Below are 19,619 nucleotides of genomic sequence, written 5' to 3' on the forward strand. Positions count from 1 at the left end.
ACTAGAGAAGAAAAAGAGTATAAGTCGATGAACTCAAAAACGGAAAATGAATGGAATTGAAAGATGGCTTTTTGAAAAGAATTTAAACATTGATAAACTTCTAGCTAGATTACTTGGAAAACAGGAAAATACAAACTCTGCTATCAGGATTGTCCCAGTACAGATAAATATATAGCCCCAGCCCCCTTAATGGGCTTTTAATAGAGGAAACAAATATCAGCCATTCAGATAAATTCATATATCACAAAAGCTGTAGTAAACTTTAAGTGAAAATTCTGTAGTAGGAGGAGAAGCCTATTCAGCTTGAAGTGAGGAGGACCTCCACGGAAATAACTGCTGTCTGCACTGTGTAGAGGCAACAGCAGCCTCCACCAGCGCTTTCCTGGCCTTGGCTGACAGGTGGCTGCCCCACCCGCTCCGCCGGGCCCCGCCCAGGCCCGCCCAGGCTCCGCCCCATCGCGCTCATCCTTCTACGCAGGCGCGAGGGCGGCGCCCCGCGGAGCCGAGGGGTGGGGCGTGGCCGGCGGTGGGCGTGGTCGGCGGCAGGGCAGGGCGGGGCGGGGCAGCCGCGGGGCGGGCCCCGATCTGGCCCTTGTGCTGGTGAGGTGGCGTCGGTGTGACCCAGCCACTTCAGTTTGCCGCGATGCCGAGGCCGGGCCCCGGCACTCCGCCGCTCTGATAAGGTCTCGGCACGGAAGGCAGAGAGGGAGCCCATGGCGGAGCCCTGCGAGCCCGGCCGGCGGGGGTCCGCGGGCGGCGGGAACCCGGAGGAAGAGGAGGACGAGGAGCGGGAGCCGCTGCTACCGCGGATCGCCTGGGCCCAGCCGCGGAGGGGTGCGCCGGGGGGCGCCGTGAGGCAGCAGGAGGGAGCTGGCGACGAGGGCGCGGCCGCCCCCCGCCAGGCCCGCGACGGAGAATTGCCGCTCCAGTCCAAGGACCGGTCCCGCAGCCTCTCGCGGGCCGTGGGGGCCACCCGCGGCTCGCCCACCGACCACAGCCGGAACCGCCCCTCGGTTTCAGGTGAGTCCCGCTCCCTTCCCGGCGCGTGCGTCCCCAGCGCCTGTTGCCCCCGCCGCGCGGCCCGCTTCCCGCCCGGCCCGGGGCTGCTCCCCGCGCTGCCAGCGCTCCTGGCTCGGCTGCGCCCCTCGCTTGCGCTCGCCTGGATGGAGGGGCTTCCCTGTCGCGGGGCGAGCAGCCAGCCCCGGCGCGGACACCTGCCCCGCGCCGCCTCTCGGCTTGTCCACTGTCTGTAGGCTGTAGACCAGTTCTTTAGATTTCCCCCAAAAATGAGTCCAAACTGCAGCCAGACACTGAAGAAAACAGAGTGACGTAAGTTGTTTGCTCAAGTTTGGACGTGAGTTCTGAATTAATAATTCGAAACTATCCACAAGTTCCCAAAGTTGTGACTTTGCAAGGTGGATGACAGCAGAGAGAGAGAGATGTACAGCAAGAATATCCCAAAAACGTTTCAAAACGTTTTCCAACTAAATGTTATTGTGACGCTAGTTAGAGGGGGCAGAGACGAACTTCCTGCTCCTACTATCTATCTCTTACAAAGTTTTTATTTCTTGAGTCGTTTCTATAATTATGCGTTAAAACACACACCTTTTCACTGTTAAATGAATGGATCACCTTTGAAAGAGGGTACTTGAAAGTAAAGTTTAGGCATGCTTCTGTAGCATAGATCGTTGTTGAAGAAGTGAGTTTGGGGCTTGTGGAGAGAAGTGAGACTAATTTCATGTAAATCAAGTAGACTTGATGTAGTTATTGCTAGAGAAGAGACCAATTTGTTTGTGAAATAGTGGTGTTTACACCTGCTTGCCCGGTGTTAGGATGGATTTAAAGAGATGGTGTGCACACAGTGTTTTGGAGTATCTTTCTTTGCAACACTTAAACGCTACAAAAAAGATAGTTTGTATTAATATTGCTTAGTTTTTCCCGAATTTTGAACTTCCAGATTTTTACCTGCCCTGCTACTAGTATGTACTAGTGTGTACGTAAAGAATTTGGGATAGAGTAAGTTACTCAAGTTCTATTTGAACTTCTGTTCAAACATAAATACTCTAAATTGAAGAGGCCAAGAGGAAGCCGTCTGGCCCACTCTTAAGTTTTAGCCAACATTTCTGATGTGCATCTATGCTACTATTATAAAGTTAGGCTAATGGGTGCGTTTTCAGTACGACCCTTGGTCGAGCAAACAAACGTGAAGTTGGAACCAGATCACAAATGGATCACATTCACCTAACTACACTGGCAGTTTGGACTTCTATTACCTAGAATCCAGTCTGTGAAGTAACCAAGATCCTCATAGATAGCTTGCCTTTTTCCACCTCAAAGTTAACATCATAGCTAGATTTTATTAGGGCCAAAAGTCCAGAAAATGCATTTGTTGTGTGAAAGTGAGGAGTTTTTTGGTAAATAAATAATATTAAGGCTAGAAAAAGTCAAAGTGAAGCTAGAGTATGATAGTTAGAATACATATGACTTATTGAAAAGAAGGCCTACCTCTTTAATGGTGATATTTTTATCACAATTTATAGTTTTCATTGACCATCCTTCTTGGGTAAAATTAATAAAATTGTGATGGTTGGTAGTTCATAGAACTTCAGAGGTAAGTGGTCTGTCCAGAGTCAAATATCTAGGAAGTGGTAAAGACAGAACTAGATAAAGCCTAATTCTTTTTCATGTCCTGCACTTTTCCATTTTGCTATAGATGCCTAAATGTTATTTATTTATTTTGGTAAGACGGGGGTGGGGGGGGTCGGGGGTTGGGGGGGTGGGGGGACACTAGGCCACTGAGCCACATCCCCAGCCCTATTTAGAGACAGGGTCTCACTGAGTTGCTTAGTGCCTGGCTTTTGCTGAGGCTGGCTTTGAACACACGATCCTCCTGCCTCAGTCTCCTGAACGGCTGAGATTACAGGCGTGCGCCACTACTCCCAGCTAGATCCCTAAGTGTTATAAAATAATTGTTACTTAGGTTATTATGGAGTTTTTTAAAATGGGATTTTAAAATAGGTTTGAACTATAAACATTACCTAAAGGTGTTTAAAAGAGACCCCCCCCCAAAAAAAATACTTATGATTAGTTTAAAATTTAGGTTTTTTTTTTTTTTTTTAATGAGGCCATTATTTCCTTTGTCTGTTACCATCCAATTTCCATCAAACCACCTTTAGGTCTAAGACATTCTTGCCTTTAGGTTAACATCATTTATGATGCTTAGCTGTTTTGTTTATAAAAACAGAAACTTTATGTACTTTAGTCACATGTCTGTTATCTTTAATAAGGCATTTGACAAAGTCTAGAAATAGCAAAAACTATAGTGTTGGTTGTTAAATCATTATCAAAGTAGGAGTAGTGGCATTCCTTGTCCTAGTTATCATTTTAGTCAGTGAATTGCATAGTATTAAAGATGATAAAAGCTAATATCTATGTAGCAGTTGGTATGTGCTGGGCATAGTTCTATGTACTTCGCATTTGTTAATTTTTAACCAACCTTACGAAGTGAGTGCTATTTTTTATTCCCATTTAATAAAGCGCAGAGAGGTGAAGTGAGTTCTCCAAGGTCCCAGTTAGTACAGACTTGAGCACATACATGTCTGTTGTTGGAGAGCCTAACAGAACAATTAGAACTCAAAAAGGAAAATGAAATTTTATTTATGTCATTTAATGATTCACGATAGCTTGAATCATTGGAACCCTGAATGATAACCTGGTTTCATTTAGAGGAAAGTTTAGAAGAGTAGAAGTTGCAGATGTCTGACTGTCACCATAACCTAGCATTGGAACCCTAAAGGTAGCGTTCAATTCATGTTCAAAAAATGCATGTTCAAAATTAGAAAATCATATAAATTTGAAAAAAGATGAGAAAAGGGGTAGTAAACTAAATAAGATGGAGACTGGAATAAGAGTACTGAAATAAGGTTACTGAATAGCTAACATGAAAGAAACCAGTTAGGGAGATCATGAAGTTAAACTTGTTGTTTGAACCAAAACAGAACTGACAAATGATAACTTGTCAAACATTCTCTTGGAGAAGAGACTATAAGCTGAACAACATCTTGTTGTTCAGGACAAGATAAAAGTGATTGAATTCATAAGACTAGTTCTTATAACTTTCCTGAAGTCCTTTTCAGTAGAAGTAATTCTAGTAGCTGGTATTAACAGTGTGGCTTGATCCAGGTTCAGGACACTGATAACCTGGTTTCATTTAGAGGGAAGTTTAGAAGAGTAGAAGTTGCAGATGTCTGCCAGTCACCATAACTGTTTTTGAAATGGAGCAGGGATGTGTTGGAGATTATTCCTCAGCTGTTGCTTAGAATACAGCATGCACAGTTCTTTGTTTTCCATTCATTAGAGATACATCATTCATCAAATATGTATGCCTACAGGGTACCTGTGGAAATCAAGGTCTTGAAAGAATAGTGACCTATCACATGCATGCCTCCCTACACAGCTGTGTATCCTGGAGGAGGACTTAGTCAATTAGAAGAAGTAGTTCTAACAAACTGTTCATACTCTGATTGGTAAATCTGAGGTTCCACAGAGGCATGGAGCAATGCCCTAGATGTGTAGGGGACAGGGAAGATTCAGCTGAGTAAGTGACATCTAGCATTGGAATCCTAAAGATAGTGTTCAGTTCATCAGACTTATCAGCACTTTTTTCTAGAAATATTCTGGTTAGTGGGTAAGGTAAGGAAAGATGGGAAAGGGGTAATTCTAACTCTTAAGGGAGGATGAGTTTGTTTTAATTGCTTGTTCAATTACTTAAATTTAAAATTGGTAATTTACCCTGTATTTTTATGTTCAGCTAAGAACCTAAAGGCTGTACAGTGGGCTCTCTTAATCCATTTTCATTTTCTATTTTCTAAAGGATTGGTAATAACCCTTAAGTGTGGCTGATGGGAAAGTTTGTTAATTTTTTTTAATTGACATGATCAGATTTTATTTTTATTTTTGTTTTTGGTACTGGGGATTAAACTCAGGAGCACTCAACCACTGAGCTACATCCCCCACCCTATTTTGTATTTTATTTAGAGATAGGGTCTCACTGAATTGCTTAGTGCCTTGCAGTTGCTGAGGCTGACTTTGAACTTGATCCTCCTGTCTCAGCCTCCTGAGTTGCTGGGATTATAGGCATATGCCACAGCACCCAGCTAGTTTGTTTATTTTTTGAACAAAATTTATTGAGGGTCTGCCATGTGCCAGGACCTCTGTTCTAGGCACATAAGATACATCAGAGAACAAAACAAAGATCTTTTGCTTTCCTGGAACTTAGATCATTTTGTTATAGTATTATAAGTGTGAAGGATGAATAAGAAATATCCATGGGAAAGAAGCTTGGAATAGTCATGAGAACAGCAAAGCTTCAGGGGTACTTTGGACATCTGTGAAAAGTGAGGAGCCTGAACGAGACTGGAACTTGACTAGAAGGCCACCGTCTCTTCCTAGCATTGACCCAAAGGGAGTATATGAGGCTACTTAGAAAATAATTTTGAATATATTCTGACACAAACACAAAATGCATACTTTATTTCTTAAGATAGTGACCACAATTTTTTTTTAGAAACATGGCTTTTTAAATTTTTTATCTTTAATTTATTTATTTATTTTTATGTGGTGGTTCCGATCGAACCCAGGGCCTCACTCATGCTAGATGAGTGCTCTACCACTGAGCCACAACCCCAGCCCCAGTGACCACAGTTTTAATGGAATATATATAAATATAAATATACATCAAAGACAGCCTGGTGTGGTGGCACATGCTGTAATCTTAGTTTTTTGGGAGGCTGAGGCAGAAGGATTGCAAGTTTGAGTGAGCCTAGACAACTTAACAAATTCCCAGCAACTTAGTGAGACCCTATCTCAAAATAAAAATAAAAGCTGAGCACGGTGGTGCACACCTACAATTCTAGCAACTCAGGAGGCTGATGCAGGAGGATTGCAAGTTTAAAGTTAGCCTTAGCTCCTGTCTCAAAATTTAAAATAAAAAAATAAAAGGACTGGAGATGTAGCTCATTGATAGGTTGTCCCTATGTTCAGTTCCCAATACCACAGACACACACACACACAGCAAAAACCCAGAGGGCTGCAGTGTAGCTCTGTATGCTAGAGCACTTGCCTAGCGAACAGAAGTCTCTGGGTTCTATTTCAGCACTGAGTTATTAAAAATCAAACTGATAATAAACCTTTAAACCAGATTATCCATATCATATGTTGCGTGAAGCAGTATAATATCTGGGGGTGCCTTTCACATTAAACTCATTATCAAAGTACATTTAAGTAATGAGCATGCAGAGAATCATAGAATGTAATTGTCAGTAATGAATCAGTTAAGGAAAAATTATCTACTAAAAACCACTTGCTTTCATTTTAGAAGAGTTGATAGGTCTTTTTTCTGACAGTAATTAGATAGTAGGACCAGTTATTTTTTTTTAAGTGCCCTTCTGGATTTTGATGCTAAATGCAAACCATGTTCAAAGAAAAAAATATGTAGCTTCCTGTAGGATGATATTATCTCAATAATGTGGCAAAAACATCCTGCTTTATTCTACAGAAATGTTTTCTAATTTATCTGATATTGGTTGAAACTGAATTGTTCAGTATTTGACAAATGACTATGGACTTCATGATAAAAACAACAGGAGGTTCTATGACGCACCTAACCCATAGCCAACTTGGTAACACTTACTAGTAATAATGTGAAGTCTTGCGTAGTCCTAAAGAGCTGTTCAGGTGTAGACTGTGAGAGAACAAGATTAGTCCAAGAGTTCAGCGATTTCAATATAAATTAGTATTATGACAGAACTCCTGAGGAACTCCTACAGTATTCTAGGGACTCTTTCTTTTGGGTCAGTGTCAAGATTGAGAATGAGGTGTCTATTCTGTTCATGAATTACTTGGTTCTGGAGACCATATTTGGAGAGGAAACATTGAAATACTGAGGCAGGAAATGAGGACAAGTACGATGCTGAAAAGCCTGAGAACACTTCAGTGTGGAAGGAGGTGGAGAAAGACTCAGCGGAACAAGAAAGGCCCTTCAGCTATTTGATGGGCATCACTGAAGAGGGTAAGTAGTAGGCCTTTGCTCCAGATGCTCCAGACGGCAGGTCTAGGATAAGGGCGGAAACTGCAGAAGACACACTTCATTTCTGGAGTGAGATGGGAAGCCCTTGAACTGTTAGGTACAAAGGAGTGATACAGAGTTTTGAGAGAGTTACTATGGCTGCGTGGTTGAGTGTAGAAAGGCAGGAGTGAAAGAGGAAGACCAGTTAGGGGGCTCTTATAATAATTTGGGCAAGAACTGATAATTACCTAAGTAGCATGGAAGAAATAGAAGATGGTAGGAGGCTGGGCTCCAGACACTAGGCAGTAGAGCCTACACAACTTTCTTGTTGGAGATAGAAGGTGAGAGTGGAAGATCAGGAATGATTCTAAGGTTCTGCAGCTTATTCTGGTTTATACAACTGGAAGATTTTGAATTGTCAGCAGCTGCAACAGGGAGGAATGGAGATAAAGTCTTGAGGTGGGGGGTGTTAAAGATGAAGAATTGAGTTTTGGGTAATAAACTTTGAGCCATCTGTTAACATCAAGTAGAGATGTTGAATAATAGTTGCAAGTCCAGGCCTGAGAGAGAAATTTGGAAATCATCAGTGTTGACCCATAGTTAAGCAGTGGATCAGAAGGTGTGATGTATATGTGTGTGTGTATACACACACACATATATATGTATATATGAGACATATATTTTTGTATATATGAGACATATATTTTTTTTATTTTTTTCACATCATGAAGTAGGCAGCTAGATAGATAATCTGCTGAGAGAGGATGGGAGAGGAGGTGTTGAGAATTTGAGTTGATATGCGTTTCTCTGGTCAAATTCAGCTATCCTGGCAGAGGCATAGAGTTAACAGACAGGTTTCACTAGGACTGGGATTTTTCCAGGTGACCATGATGAAGGGAGGATGAAGAGTGATTCTGTAATGACAGGCCATATTTAAGGTGGTCAAGGAGTGGGGCACATGAAGGGAGTAAAGACCAAGGATAACAAGGAGATCAGTGCTTGTAGGTTCCAGAAGGATGGGTGAATTTTATGCTGGAGGGACTAAACTGGGAAGCTAGGAGGTGCTTGAAAAATTGTGGAGAAGTTGTAGTTACTGATGATAGGATTTGAGACAAGACTGTGGAATTAGAGGTAGAGAAGGATAAAGGACAGAATCATCGCAGAGGAGTTCAAAGAAGTGAGAGGTATTTGTGTGATTTTTTTCAACAAATAGTAAAGTTTTTTCCATATGGCATTGTTTAGAACTTAGAAGTGATCAGGAAGGAGGATCCAAGCTGTCCATGTAGTACTTAATTACATTTTTCTGTACCTCTGTCCTAATGCCAATAACCAAATTTACACATTTAGGTCCATATCATGAGCATTCTCAAGGCTAATCTTTCTTCTTAATGCAGTGACCACGGGCCTTTCAGAGATGAATGCATTCTTGGATGATCCAGAATTTGCCGATATTATATTGAGAGCAGAACAAGCAATAGAATTGGGAGTTTTTCCACAAAGAATTTCTCAAGGCTCAAGTGGAAGTTACTTTGTAAAGGATCCTAAGAAGGTAAGAATTTCACAGACCTACTATATACTAAGAAAATTTTGGAAAACACTAACTTAAATCTGAAGTCATTGTGAATTTCTGAAGATATTAATTTCGATTGCACCCTCTTTTCTGAAATAAAGCACAATTTTTTGTTATTATTTTTACTAAAGCACCCTCCTCTATAGAAATAGAGCTAATTGTTGTTAAGTTATAGAGTGCTATTCTGACAGCTTCTATTTGGTTTCAAGCAATTACTGAATACCCTGTTCACTTGGAGATTCATTGAGCATATGTCAATAAGCCCTCACCTTAAAATAGTCTATTACCATACTTGCCAAGCAGAGTAGAAATTGAAACTTTCACAACTTGACTAATGTCATTTCCAATGCTTGGTTTTTTTTCAAGGCTATATTTTTCTCTAGATATATTTTTTCTGGCATTGTGCCAAGGGAAGGAGGCTGGGTAACCTGAAGTGTGAAGTCATTGAAATGCACAAAAGTGAAATGAATAAATGATTCTGGAGCAGAAAAGAGAAATTTCTATGGTAATTTCTTCCACTTAGTCTAGAATTTTTCAAAAATTGATCTCATCTTTTCTAAAAGCCTTCTGATGCATAACCAGCAAGTCCTCTTTTGAGAGATAAGAAAGTTCACAATTTTATCCCCTTTTTTTCAAAGATTAAAGTTATATTTTCAAAGTAATTTTAAAGCATAGTCCTCCTTTGAGATTTTAAGATAGTTCTAGGTACCTGGGCACAAGGCACAAGGGCATATGCCTGTAGTCCCAGCTACTCAGAAGTCCGAGGCAGGAGGATCACTTGAGCCCAGGAGTTTGGGGCCACCAGTCTTTGCAACATAGCAAAGTCCTTTCCCTTAAAAGTTAAGATAAAAAATATATATGTGTTTATTTTATATATATATGTTGTATCAGATCAGTACAAAAGGTTATAGAGATTTTAGACATTCATGAACCAATCTTTTAAATAAAGGAATTTATTTAAAAGATAGGTTCACGAAAAACATAACTGGGAAAGTCTTAGGCTAAGAGCAGCTGACAGCATAGTTATTCAATGTATCTTATTCCCTTTGTTTAGAGAAATATTTTTTGGCATAGACTTTATTAGTTTATTTAGCAAATACTTGGAAGCTTAATGTGTTTCAGATATGGCTTTGCGTACTAGAGGTGCAGCACTAACAAAGCTCCAGCCTTTTTAGAATGTATGCCATAGTGGGGAAAGTAGATGTTAAACAAACTTGTGGCTTGGGTGTTTAATAGATTCTGAATAGTAACACTGTTTGACCTAAAGTGGTGGTTTTCAAACATTTAAAATTGGCGAGACACCTTTTTTTAATCTCGAAGTCCATTAATATAAAACAAATGAGTTAATCTGGTTAAATGGCATGGGTCACAGGTTAAATGGCATGAACCCTTGCCCTCACCTTCTAAGGTATGTCAGAGCACTATTTGAAAAGCACTGGTCCAAGGAATTATTGAGTTTAGATCCTCAATGGAAATGAGTAAAATGTTATTGAAAACAAATTTCTTAACACTTGAAGGTTATGCCTAAATCTGGGTCAGGGAATAGGAGGAAACAAATTATGAGAATGTGTTTTGTGGATTATTATCTCTCTCTCTCTCAATCTATATGTAAAATAATGGATATCAATGTGTTTGATATGTATGTCTGCTTCCACACATGTAAAAGCCTAATAAGATTTTTCCTTTTTGCCCCTTTAGAAAATTATTGGTGTTTTTAAACCAAAATCAGAAGAGCCTTATGGTCAATTGAATCCAAAATGGACCAAGTATGTCCACAAGGTCTGCTGCCCTTGCTGCTTTGGCAGAGGCTGCCTGCTTCCCAACCAGGGCTACCTTTCTGAGGCTGGGGCCTACCTCTTGGATGAAAAGCTTCATCTGGGCATTGTACCTAAAACAAAGGTAAAGCAGAGTGGGTTTCCAGTCAAGTACTTAGCCCACTTGTCTGTGAGTACTTTAGTAATAACTTAATGGTAGAGCCTAAAGTGGAATCCCTTCTTGGTAATTCAAGAGTATGAGCAGCTGCCAACTTGTCCTCATATAGACCCACAAGCGTGCAAGGGAATGGCTCTTGTTCCTGGGAGGTCACAGGAGCTAATACAGAGAGGAGGAAGGACTTGCATTTAGAAAGTAGACAAAAATGAGGGATCGAGATTTGTGGAAGGTCAAGATAGCTATTTACAAGGCTGCTATTGGTTTCTTGTTGGCCTTTGTATGTTTTAATTGTTGCCATACTCAAAATGTTCATATCTAATTCTACAATTTAAAACTCTTGCTTAGTTTTTTCCACTAGAAATTTTTAGGTCACTTTTATACCTCTTTGAGAAAAGAGATATGTTCCATGGTTTCACAAAATCCCCTGGCCTTTCTATCTTAGATTTTCAGCTATAGCCTTAAACTTTGCTCGTTTACAGGATTAGAGTGAATTTGATTGCGTACATGGATATAAATGTCATAATGCAAATTCTGACCATTTTTCTGAACTCTGTGTTTCTAGGTGGTTTGGCTTGTCAGTGAGACATTTAATTACAGTGCAATTGACCGAGCAAAATCAAGAGGCAAAAAGTATGCCTTACAGAAAGTGCCAAAAGTAGGTAGAAAGTTTCATCGGATAGGACTACCTCCTAAGGTGAGTTACTGTGATAAGCTGTACTTAGGATGTAGTTGGGAGGTTCAGCCTGATCTCTTAGAGCTAAACATCGCACTCTGGACTGTGGTTATAGTAGTAAAAGCTTTTTCCTCTTTGAGGAGCTCATAGTAACCAAGCCATTTCAATACAGTTTGATAAAGTGCTTGATAGGTAGTAAGTTTGGGAGCTTTGAGAGGTTCAAAGAGGGATGCCTAGAACTGGGATTATAGTCCAGTGGTGGAGCTTTTGCTTAACAGGCCAAGGCCCTGGGTTTGATCCCCAATACCACACACAAAAGAAAAGATGCAGAAGAGGGATGCCTAACTGAGTCGGGAGGAGCAGGGAATGTTTCCCAGATGATGTTGTATCAAAGGCTTTATAAAGTAATGGCTAAAAGTTCAGATCTAGAGTCAGAGCTGGGATCCATCCTGTCTCTATACTAGTTAGCATGAGACCTTGGCCGCAGGGTCTGTATTTTGTCAGCCCTAGTTTTCGTGAAGTAGGGAATGACATGAACTACCTCTTAGGATAAACTTAAGAAATTCAAGTCAAGTACTTGGTACATAGTTATGGTACAGTAAATGGTAGCAGCCGTGTTTGCTCATTGCACATTAGATTTTGTTTTTTCTAATCACTTTAAAATAAACTGAAAGATGATTAGCAGCTAACTAAGCAAAGGTGGAGAGGGCTAATGGGAAAGGCATCCTAGAAAAGCTCTAGGATTTATTTTTTAAAAATAGATTTGACCTATGATTTTGTTTTGGTTTTGCTCTACATGTATCTAGATAAAAGACTTTGAGTGGAAATTCATGATTAACTAATTTTAAAAATTGTATTCCAAGTAAACTTGGAGTTCTAAGACTTTTTGTAAGTCCTTTTCCTTCTTGGATGTGCTAAAACAAACATGACTATTGGAGACTATGGTTTCCATATTAATGACTACTACTGCTTGGTTATAAGTGCCTTAAAGAAAACATTGGAATTGTTTAAAAAAAAATCATGCCAACAACAAGACTATAAAATGTTGGGATAAGGAATAGATTTTTGTGTGTGATTTGTTTGCATTTGTGAAGGTTGCTCAGTACCCAGGCATCATCTGCTGTTGAAAACTTGTATTTCCATCTTTAATACATGGTTTAATGTTAACTAGTAAATTTTAGTAACAAAAATGTTTCTTAAGATGGATATATTTTCAAGGAAAGAACTTTGTAAAAAAAACACTATAGAGGTTAGGATTAATTGATTGGTTCTTTTAATATTTATGACAGGATCTTTAATCTGAATAGTCAAAGAATCCACTATTATTTTTAAAATAAAATTATTTTCTGTATTTTATGTTTTAAGAAGAATCTTGAAACGTTTCTTTCATGAGTTAAAATTGCACTATTATGAAATAATCAGGATTGATGTTCAATTTGGCCTCCATAATTAAATTCACTTTAATGAATATTTTTAGAAAGCAGCATTCTTGTTAAGAGTGTCACCTTGAGGGCATATGTTTATTTTCCTTTTTGATTATCCCGAAATAGCTGCTTAAAAGTCTAGTCTAGCAATGCTCCTTAATAGTCTAGGGTTGAACATTTTTTATTTGCTGTGGGTTCTTCATGTGATTATTTAAAATTAATGTGTAAAAATAGGTTTCTTGATAAATATGCTTATCTAAATTAGTGTTATCTCTTCTATTTTTCTTATTATGTTTGTATAACATTTTGTGACAGTACTGCTGAGAAATTAAAAATTAATCCCTTGTTCTTGTACTTTCGTTTCTAACTATAGTTCTTAAAATTGTAGATTGGTTCCTTTCAGTTATTTGTTGAAGGTTACAAGGAGGCTGAATATTGGCTTAGGAAATTTGAAGCTGATCCTTTGCCTGAGAATATTAGAAAACAATTTCAGTCACAATTTGAAAGATTAGTTGTTTTGGATTACATCATCAGAAACACAGGTATTGAAGTTCTCTCATTTGTTCACTCCGATCTCGTTAGTTTTCAAACTATACTATTGTTATCTAAATCAGAGCTATAAAATTTTGATGCAAAAATCTTAAAGCTACTGCTTCTACTTGTTTTCAAAACAGACATAGTACAAACTCTCCTGGGCATAATTAATCCTATACTGGGGGTTTGACTCATACCAGGCTCCTGTCTAGGTAACAGAGATTAATTCTTGGCCCCTAAAGAGAAATTTCCTAGGAGCAGGACAAGGCCAGATATTAGAAATGTTATCTGCGTAATATGAAAAATTAAAACTTGATTGTATAATTTAGTTTAGATGCTCATTTTGACATTGTGTAATTGTTAATATAGTTACAAATACATTAAACTTTACATTTGTTCTGCTTTGTAAGGAAATAATCTAATTCCAAATTTGGATGTAGACAGTCCAAAGCAGTAGGTCCCAATTGTAGTTCCCTGGATTCTCAGGGTCATTCTTGTACAATATCCTAGACTTACTGAGCAGAAACTCTGCAGCAGGGCAAGGACTGTGTTTTTATGCGTTTTCCAGGTAACTCTGATGCACTCTAAAGTTTGAGAACTACTGGTTTGAAATGTTTTCTCATGTAAAAGCATCATGTAATTTTCTACATTGACCTTAATTAATATGATCTTAAATTAATACTAAAATTAGTGTGTAGTCCAGGGTACCCCAGTACCCTGGTAGCCTGTTTGGAAATTTGCCTAGCAGGAAGGGTAGATGCTTTTTCTTTCTCAGGTGAAGAGGAAGAGTTACCCTTGATTTTAATAACCTTAATCTAATAATCATATCTCCCTCACAGGGTAGGTTATAAGGATTGAATTAACACATGTGAAGCCCCTAGAACAGTATCTGGCACAGAGAAAACATTCAATAAATGGTCGCTAATATTTATGGGTTTTTGTTTTGTTTTGTTTTGTTTTTTAGTTTTAAATTGGAACTTTGATATGGTAGACGTATGCTATAGAAAATCAATGAAAATCTCAAAAATCGGCAGGTGACTAGATTTCTCCCCTTGATATTCATCTATAATGCCCATAAAAATCAATTAACAAATTTTTTTGTTTCTTTTAAAAGACAGAGGAAATGATAATTGGTTAGTCAGATATGAAAAGGAGAAATGTAAAAAAGAAACTGACTGTGAGGTAAGCAAATTTTAAACGAATAAGTAAATATATCTATATCTACACACACACACACACATACACAACAGTCAATTTGTGTAAAAGATTTCTTGAAATTAAGTTATTCTCCATTATCTCCTCCTTCCCTTGTTAAATCTTTGATTTTAATTCTGTTCTTCTCATCTTTTTTCTGTCACTTGTTTACACTGAATTTCTGGATTCTATTTTTTATTATCTCTAGGCAGCTTTATTTTTTGTTTTGTATTAAAATAGAAGAATGATACCAGATATATCATTTTTTTTAATTTTAGAGCTTGGGAAATTTGCAGAATGACTATTTTTACTTTGCTTATGTAATTAAGGTTTCTGGTATTTTTGTATTTTATTCGTTCAGTTCCTGGTGAGTTTTTTGGTACTAGGAATTGTACTCAGGGTGCTATATCACTGAGCCACAGTCCCTGCTCTTTTTATTTTTTATTTTTGAGACAGGGTCTCACTAGTTCTGAGACTGGCCTTGAACCTTGTGATCTTCCTGCCTCATCCTGCCAACGTGTTGGGATTATAGGCATGTGTATACCATTGCACTGGCTCCTTCCGAGTTTTTGATTCAGTATTAGGTAATCTAATATTACCTAATGCAGTGGAACATGTATGCTTCACTTATGAATTATACCCACTGAACTTAAAGAAAACTTTCACTTAGAAGCTGGTTTTAACCCAGAATAAACTGCGACTCTTAACACTATAAAAATTTTAGATTCATTTCTATCAACTCTGAGTAACCCAAGTTCACATATTAGTTACATAAGACATTTTTAGATGTTTTTAAAGTTTACAACAACCTGGCTCCACTTTTGAGAAAATTTTAAGTGATTAAGAAGAATAATTTCTCCAGTACTTATAATTTCTGTGTTCTTGTCACTTAAAATATTTGCATCACTTTGAAGCATTTGTACTTTTAATTGTTTATCCAGGAAATTTTAAAATACATGTGCAATACTTAGTAATAAAAAAAACCAAACTTGATACACATAGTAAGGGAATCAATCTTTTTAAAAGAAGCTATAAAAGGTCACATACTGTATGATTCTGTTTACATAAAAGTCTAGAAAAATGCAGATCAGCCCCTACTGACAGAAGGCAGACCAGTGGGTACCGGGGATGGGGCAGAGGGAGGCATGAACTGCAGTGGAACTCAGGAAACTTTTGGGTGAAGCTTTCACATCTGTTCAGGTTTATCAAATAGGACCCTTTGACATGAAAGGTTTATTTGTATAAATATACCTCAACAAAGTTGTAAATAGGAAAAAGAATGATAGAAATAAAAAATAAATGGCAGTTATAGCAGAAAGGGATTTAAAATACATACAAAATATGTACGTGTGTGATACCTCCTGAATTTGTTTTATTGGTATATCTTGGATAATTAAATTTGTTGAAAACTTTCTTCTTTTGCCCTGAGTATTTTGTGTATGTTCATTGAGGTAAGATTTGGTATAAACTAAGAGAAACAAAGAAACCTGGCACATCTTAACAGTAGAATTTTTAATTTAAAAATAGCCCTTTTCACTTCTTGCTCTTTTATCTAGGACACTTACTAATGCCAACCACCTGTCTTAATATAATGGGAAATACTCTTTGTCTTCCTCCTGAGGTCTTGGTTTCTGTTACAGAAGAATGTAGAAGTCAGGAATGGCCTACATTCTGTAGTCAAGAATATCTTGAGGTTCCTTCTGCTCGACCTTATTATATTTAGTTATAGTCTTTTAGAGGAATTTTCTTTAGAAATACTTTATATGTAACCTAATTGTTTCCATGGGACTATAAGAAAGACTAAATTTTGATAAGGTAATTTTGTCAAGTTGTTATCTTAAAGAAATCAATAATATTTTGCAAATATCAAACATCTAAGCAATGCATCTAGAATATCACTTTTTTTGGTGGGGGTGGGGTACAGGGGATGGAACCAGAGGCACTTTGCCATGGAGCCATTCCCCAGCTTCTTTTTTTAGGTTTTTTTTTTTTTTTTTTTTTTTTTGAGACAGGGGCTTGCTAAATTGCTGAGGGCTTTGAACTTGCAATCCTCCTGCCTCAGCCTCCCAAGCTGCTGGTATTACAGACATGCACCACTGTATCCAGCTTAGAATATCACTTTTAAAGTCTTAATATTCTCAAACTCTCCAAAAACAGGGGACTAAAGTGAAACCATTACCAAGTAAACATGTCAAATTTTAAAATTAGCATTTGTGAAATTCTTACTGGTTTTTTAAAATAGTCTCTTCCCTTCCTGGGTGAATTTATTTTGGTTTTGATTTTGATTTCCTTTTTTTCTATTTCATTTTTTTTTGCAACAGTTTTAATTTTTATGGACTCTTTTTTAAAATATTTTTTATACTTTTATTTTATTTATTTTTATGTGGTGCTGAGGATCGAACCTAGTGCCTCACACATGGTAGGCGAACGCTCTACCACTGAGCTACAACCCCAGCCCTTTTATGGACTCTTGAGAAAGAATATGTCCTTAAATCTCAGTAAGTATTATAAATAATTTATCCTTTGGAAATATTTATATAGGTGCTTTTACCAACAGATCATTCTTTCTTCTTTAGGTCTTAAACTGGATCAATGATAAAGAATTGCTTATTAAAGTAGCTGCAATTGATAATGGTCTAGCATTTCCTTTTAAACATCCTGATGAATGGAGAACATGTGAGTATTTAGAACTATCTGTAGATTCTATCATAGTTTCTTTTCCAAAGCAGGATGGGAACAAGATGTGTAGACATCAGAATAGCAGAACTGGATGAAGTATAAGTATAATCATTTATTAGGATTCAGTTCTAGGCACTGGGAATACAAAGATGTGTACTGCATGGATCTTGCTGTCTATTGTTTGGTTAATATTGTGAGTTGCATTCACTTATAAAATGATTTAGGCCTGCCCCCCTCCCATTCAATAGTGATTTAATTTCTTTCCAAGTCTCTTCTATGGTTAAATACCAAGTTTTCTATATCTTGAGCCAGTTACAGACATTTTTAAGTTTGCTCAAAATTATCTATGATATCTGGAGTTTCAGATTTGAGAGTATAACATTTTATGTAGAAATCTCTTATAACTTAAAAAAATTAAATGTTAGGCATTTAATTACACCTGTAATCTCATCCATTTGGGAAACTGAGACAGGAAGATCATGAGTTGAAAGCCAGCCTCAGCAATTTAGAGAGGTCGTAAGCAAATTAATGAGACCTTGTCTCAAAATAAAAAAGGCTAGTGATGATGTTCAGCGGTTAAGTGACCCTGCGTTCAGTCCCACGTCCCCACCCCACCAATTTTTTTTAATCCCCTCTTCGCATTTTAACTTCTTAGAAGATGAAATGAAGTGATATGTAGATTTGCCTTTAAATATTTGTGGAGGTAGAGACAAGATAGAACAGGTGAAGTAATTTCACAAAAGTTTATTAATAACTACATTAGGTTATTTGGAATGTGGGAGTTTACTACATTGTTTTTTGATTTTTGCGTAGTTTAAAATATATGTAGTAATTAAAATTTTAAAATAATCTCTAACTATGATTATACCTCTTTTAAATTCCTACTATGAATTACTTTTTTTTTAATGTTTAAACTTGTCAAAGATTTGTTGCTTGTTAAGCATTAGCCTATTTGTTTACTTACTTATCTTGCTTTTCTTCAGGTTATTTTATTGATCAGATTTTCAGTTTGCTTGCTTGATTTTTTTTTTCATTAACTATGTGTTCTATCTTTTATTATGTTCATCTTCTTTTGCTTTCCATCACTGTGACAAAGTAACTGAGAAAAAAAAACTTAATGAAGGAAAAGGTTTATTTTGGCTCATGGTTCCAGAGGTTTCCATCCATGGTCTCTTAGCTCTGTTGATTTGGGCCTGTGGTAGCATAGAACATCGTGGTGAGAGCTTGTACCAGAGACTGCTTACCTCATGGCTGCTAGAAAGCAAATGAGAGTGACAGGAGGAAGCCAGGTCCCAATATTGCTTTAAAGGGCACACCCCGAGTGACCTAACTTCCTCTCACAAAGTTCCACCACCTCCCAGTAGCACCGCAGGCTGACAACTGAGCATTTTACACATGGCCCTTTGGATGACATTCAAAATCCAAATTATGGCACTATAAATGCTATTATTGGGCCATATATTTTCATCTGGATATCATTTCAGCTAAACTACTGATGGGATGAGTTCTGCCATATTGTTCTGCTTTGCTTATTTGTATTCTCTGATTTCTTTGATACAAGTAACTTAGAAGTATTTTATTTGATTTCAATATTGGTTGTTTTGATTATTGACATTTTTTTAAGTGTGTGTTGTTGCAATTGTCCAATGTTACTGCATTGTGATCCATGAAAATGGCATGTGAATTTTTTTTCTCTTTCCACATTTCTTATTGGTGCATTGTAGTTATATATAATGATAGAATTTGTTCTTCTATATTCGTACATGCACACAAGTGAATTGTTTTTTGCAATTCATTAGAATGTACTTTATGATTTTATATATGGCTGATTTGGAGGACTATATTTGAAAAAATGTGTTTGGCACAAAGTTCTGTCTATGTCTACTAATTAAAGTTTGTTGGTTGTTAGTCCTATCAAATCCTTGACTTATTTCTTGACCACTTAATTAAACCACTTAATTTTGGGGAGGCAATTAAGATCACCTTGATTGTGATTTTGTCGATTTCTTCTTGCATTTTTTACTTTGTATTTCACTCACAAAAATGTCCAGTGTTTTATGTTCTTGGTGGTTTTTCTGTTTTGTTTTGAATCTGTGTGAATTATATTGCCCTTTATCCCTCTCCGTCTTTTGCTTTTTATTTTGCCTATTACAACATTGCTATCCCTCCTTTCTTTTTGTTGGCATTTACCTGGTATTAGACAATTCTTTTATTTTTAACCTTCATCATTTTGTTTTAAGTGTATGACTAATAAACAACGTTGGGTACATTTTTCTTAACCCAGTCTGAGTCTTTTAATAGGTGCACTTAACTCCATAGTTTAAATCTTAAAAAACTGTTTGAACTTTTTTCTGCCATCTTATCTTTTTTTCTCCTGACTGTGAATTCTCATTTGTTCCCTTTTGCTTTTCCTATCTTTTGTTGACTGAATTGTCTTGTTTCCATTTTATTTTTCCTAATCTTTGGGAAACTGTGTTCAAATTACATTTTAAAGTATTAGGTTTTCTGTAAGACAGTTGGTAAATTTTATCAAACATAGTTGGGTAT

At 37.5% G+C, this 19,619-nt stretch overlaps 1 protein-coding gene across 2 annotated transcripts in view; it reads left to right on the forward strand.

Annotated features, from left to right (window-relative positions):
- Positions 1-620: 620 nt before the first annotated feature.
- The window catches only part of Pi4k2b (phosphatidylinositol 4-kinase type 2 beta), a 28,436-nt gene continuing 9,437 nt past the window's right edge, over positions 621-19,619 (forward strand). The window contains exons 1-7 of one of the 2 annotated variants that reach the window (XM_076865122.1): positions 621-1,020; positions 8,461-8,615; positions 10,335-10,535; positions 11,131-11,262; positions 13,054-13,207; positions 14,314-14,381; positions 16,970-17,069. In XM_076865122.1, the coding sequence (XP_076721237.1) occupies positions 714-1,020; positions 8,461-8,615; positions 10,335-10,535; positions 11,131-11,262; positions 13,054-13,207; positions 14,314-14,381; positions 16,970-17,069 (1,117 nt within the window). In that variant the 5' untranslated portion in view covers positions 621-713. The remainder of the gene's footprint in view (positions 1,021-8,460; positions 8,616-10,334; positions 10,536-11,130; positions 11,263-13,053; positions 13,208-14,313; positions 14,382-16,969; positions 17,070-19,619) is intronic. The other variant, XM_076865123.1, reaches the window with a different exon arrangement.

The sequence above is a fragment of the Callospermophilus lateralis genome, chromosome 8, assembly GCF_048772815.1.
Source record: "Callospermophilus lateralis isolate mCalLat2 chromosome 8, mCalLat2.hap1, whole genome shotgun sequence".
Lineage (NCBI taxonomy): Eukaryota > Metazoa > Chordata > Mammalia > Rodentia > Sciuridae > Callospermophilus > Callospermophilus lateralis.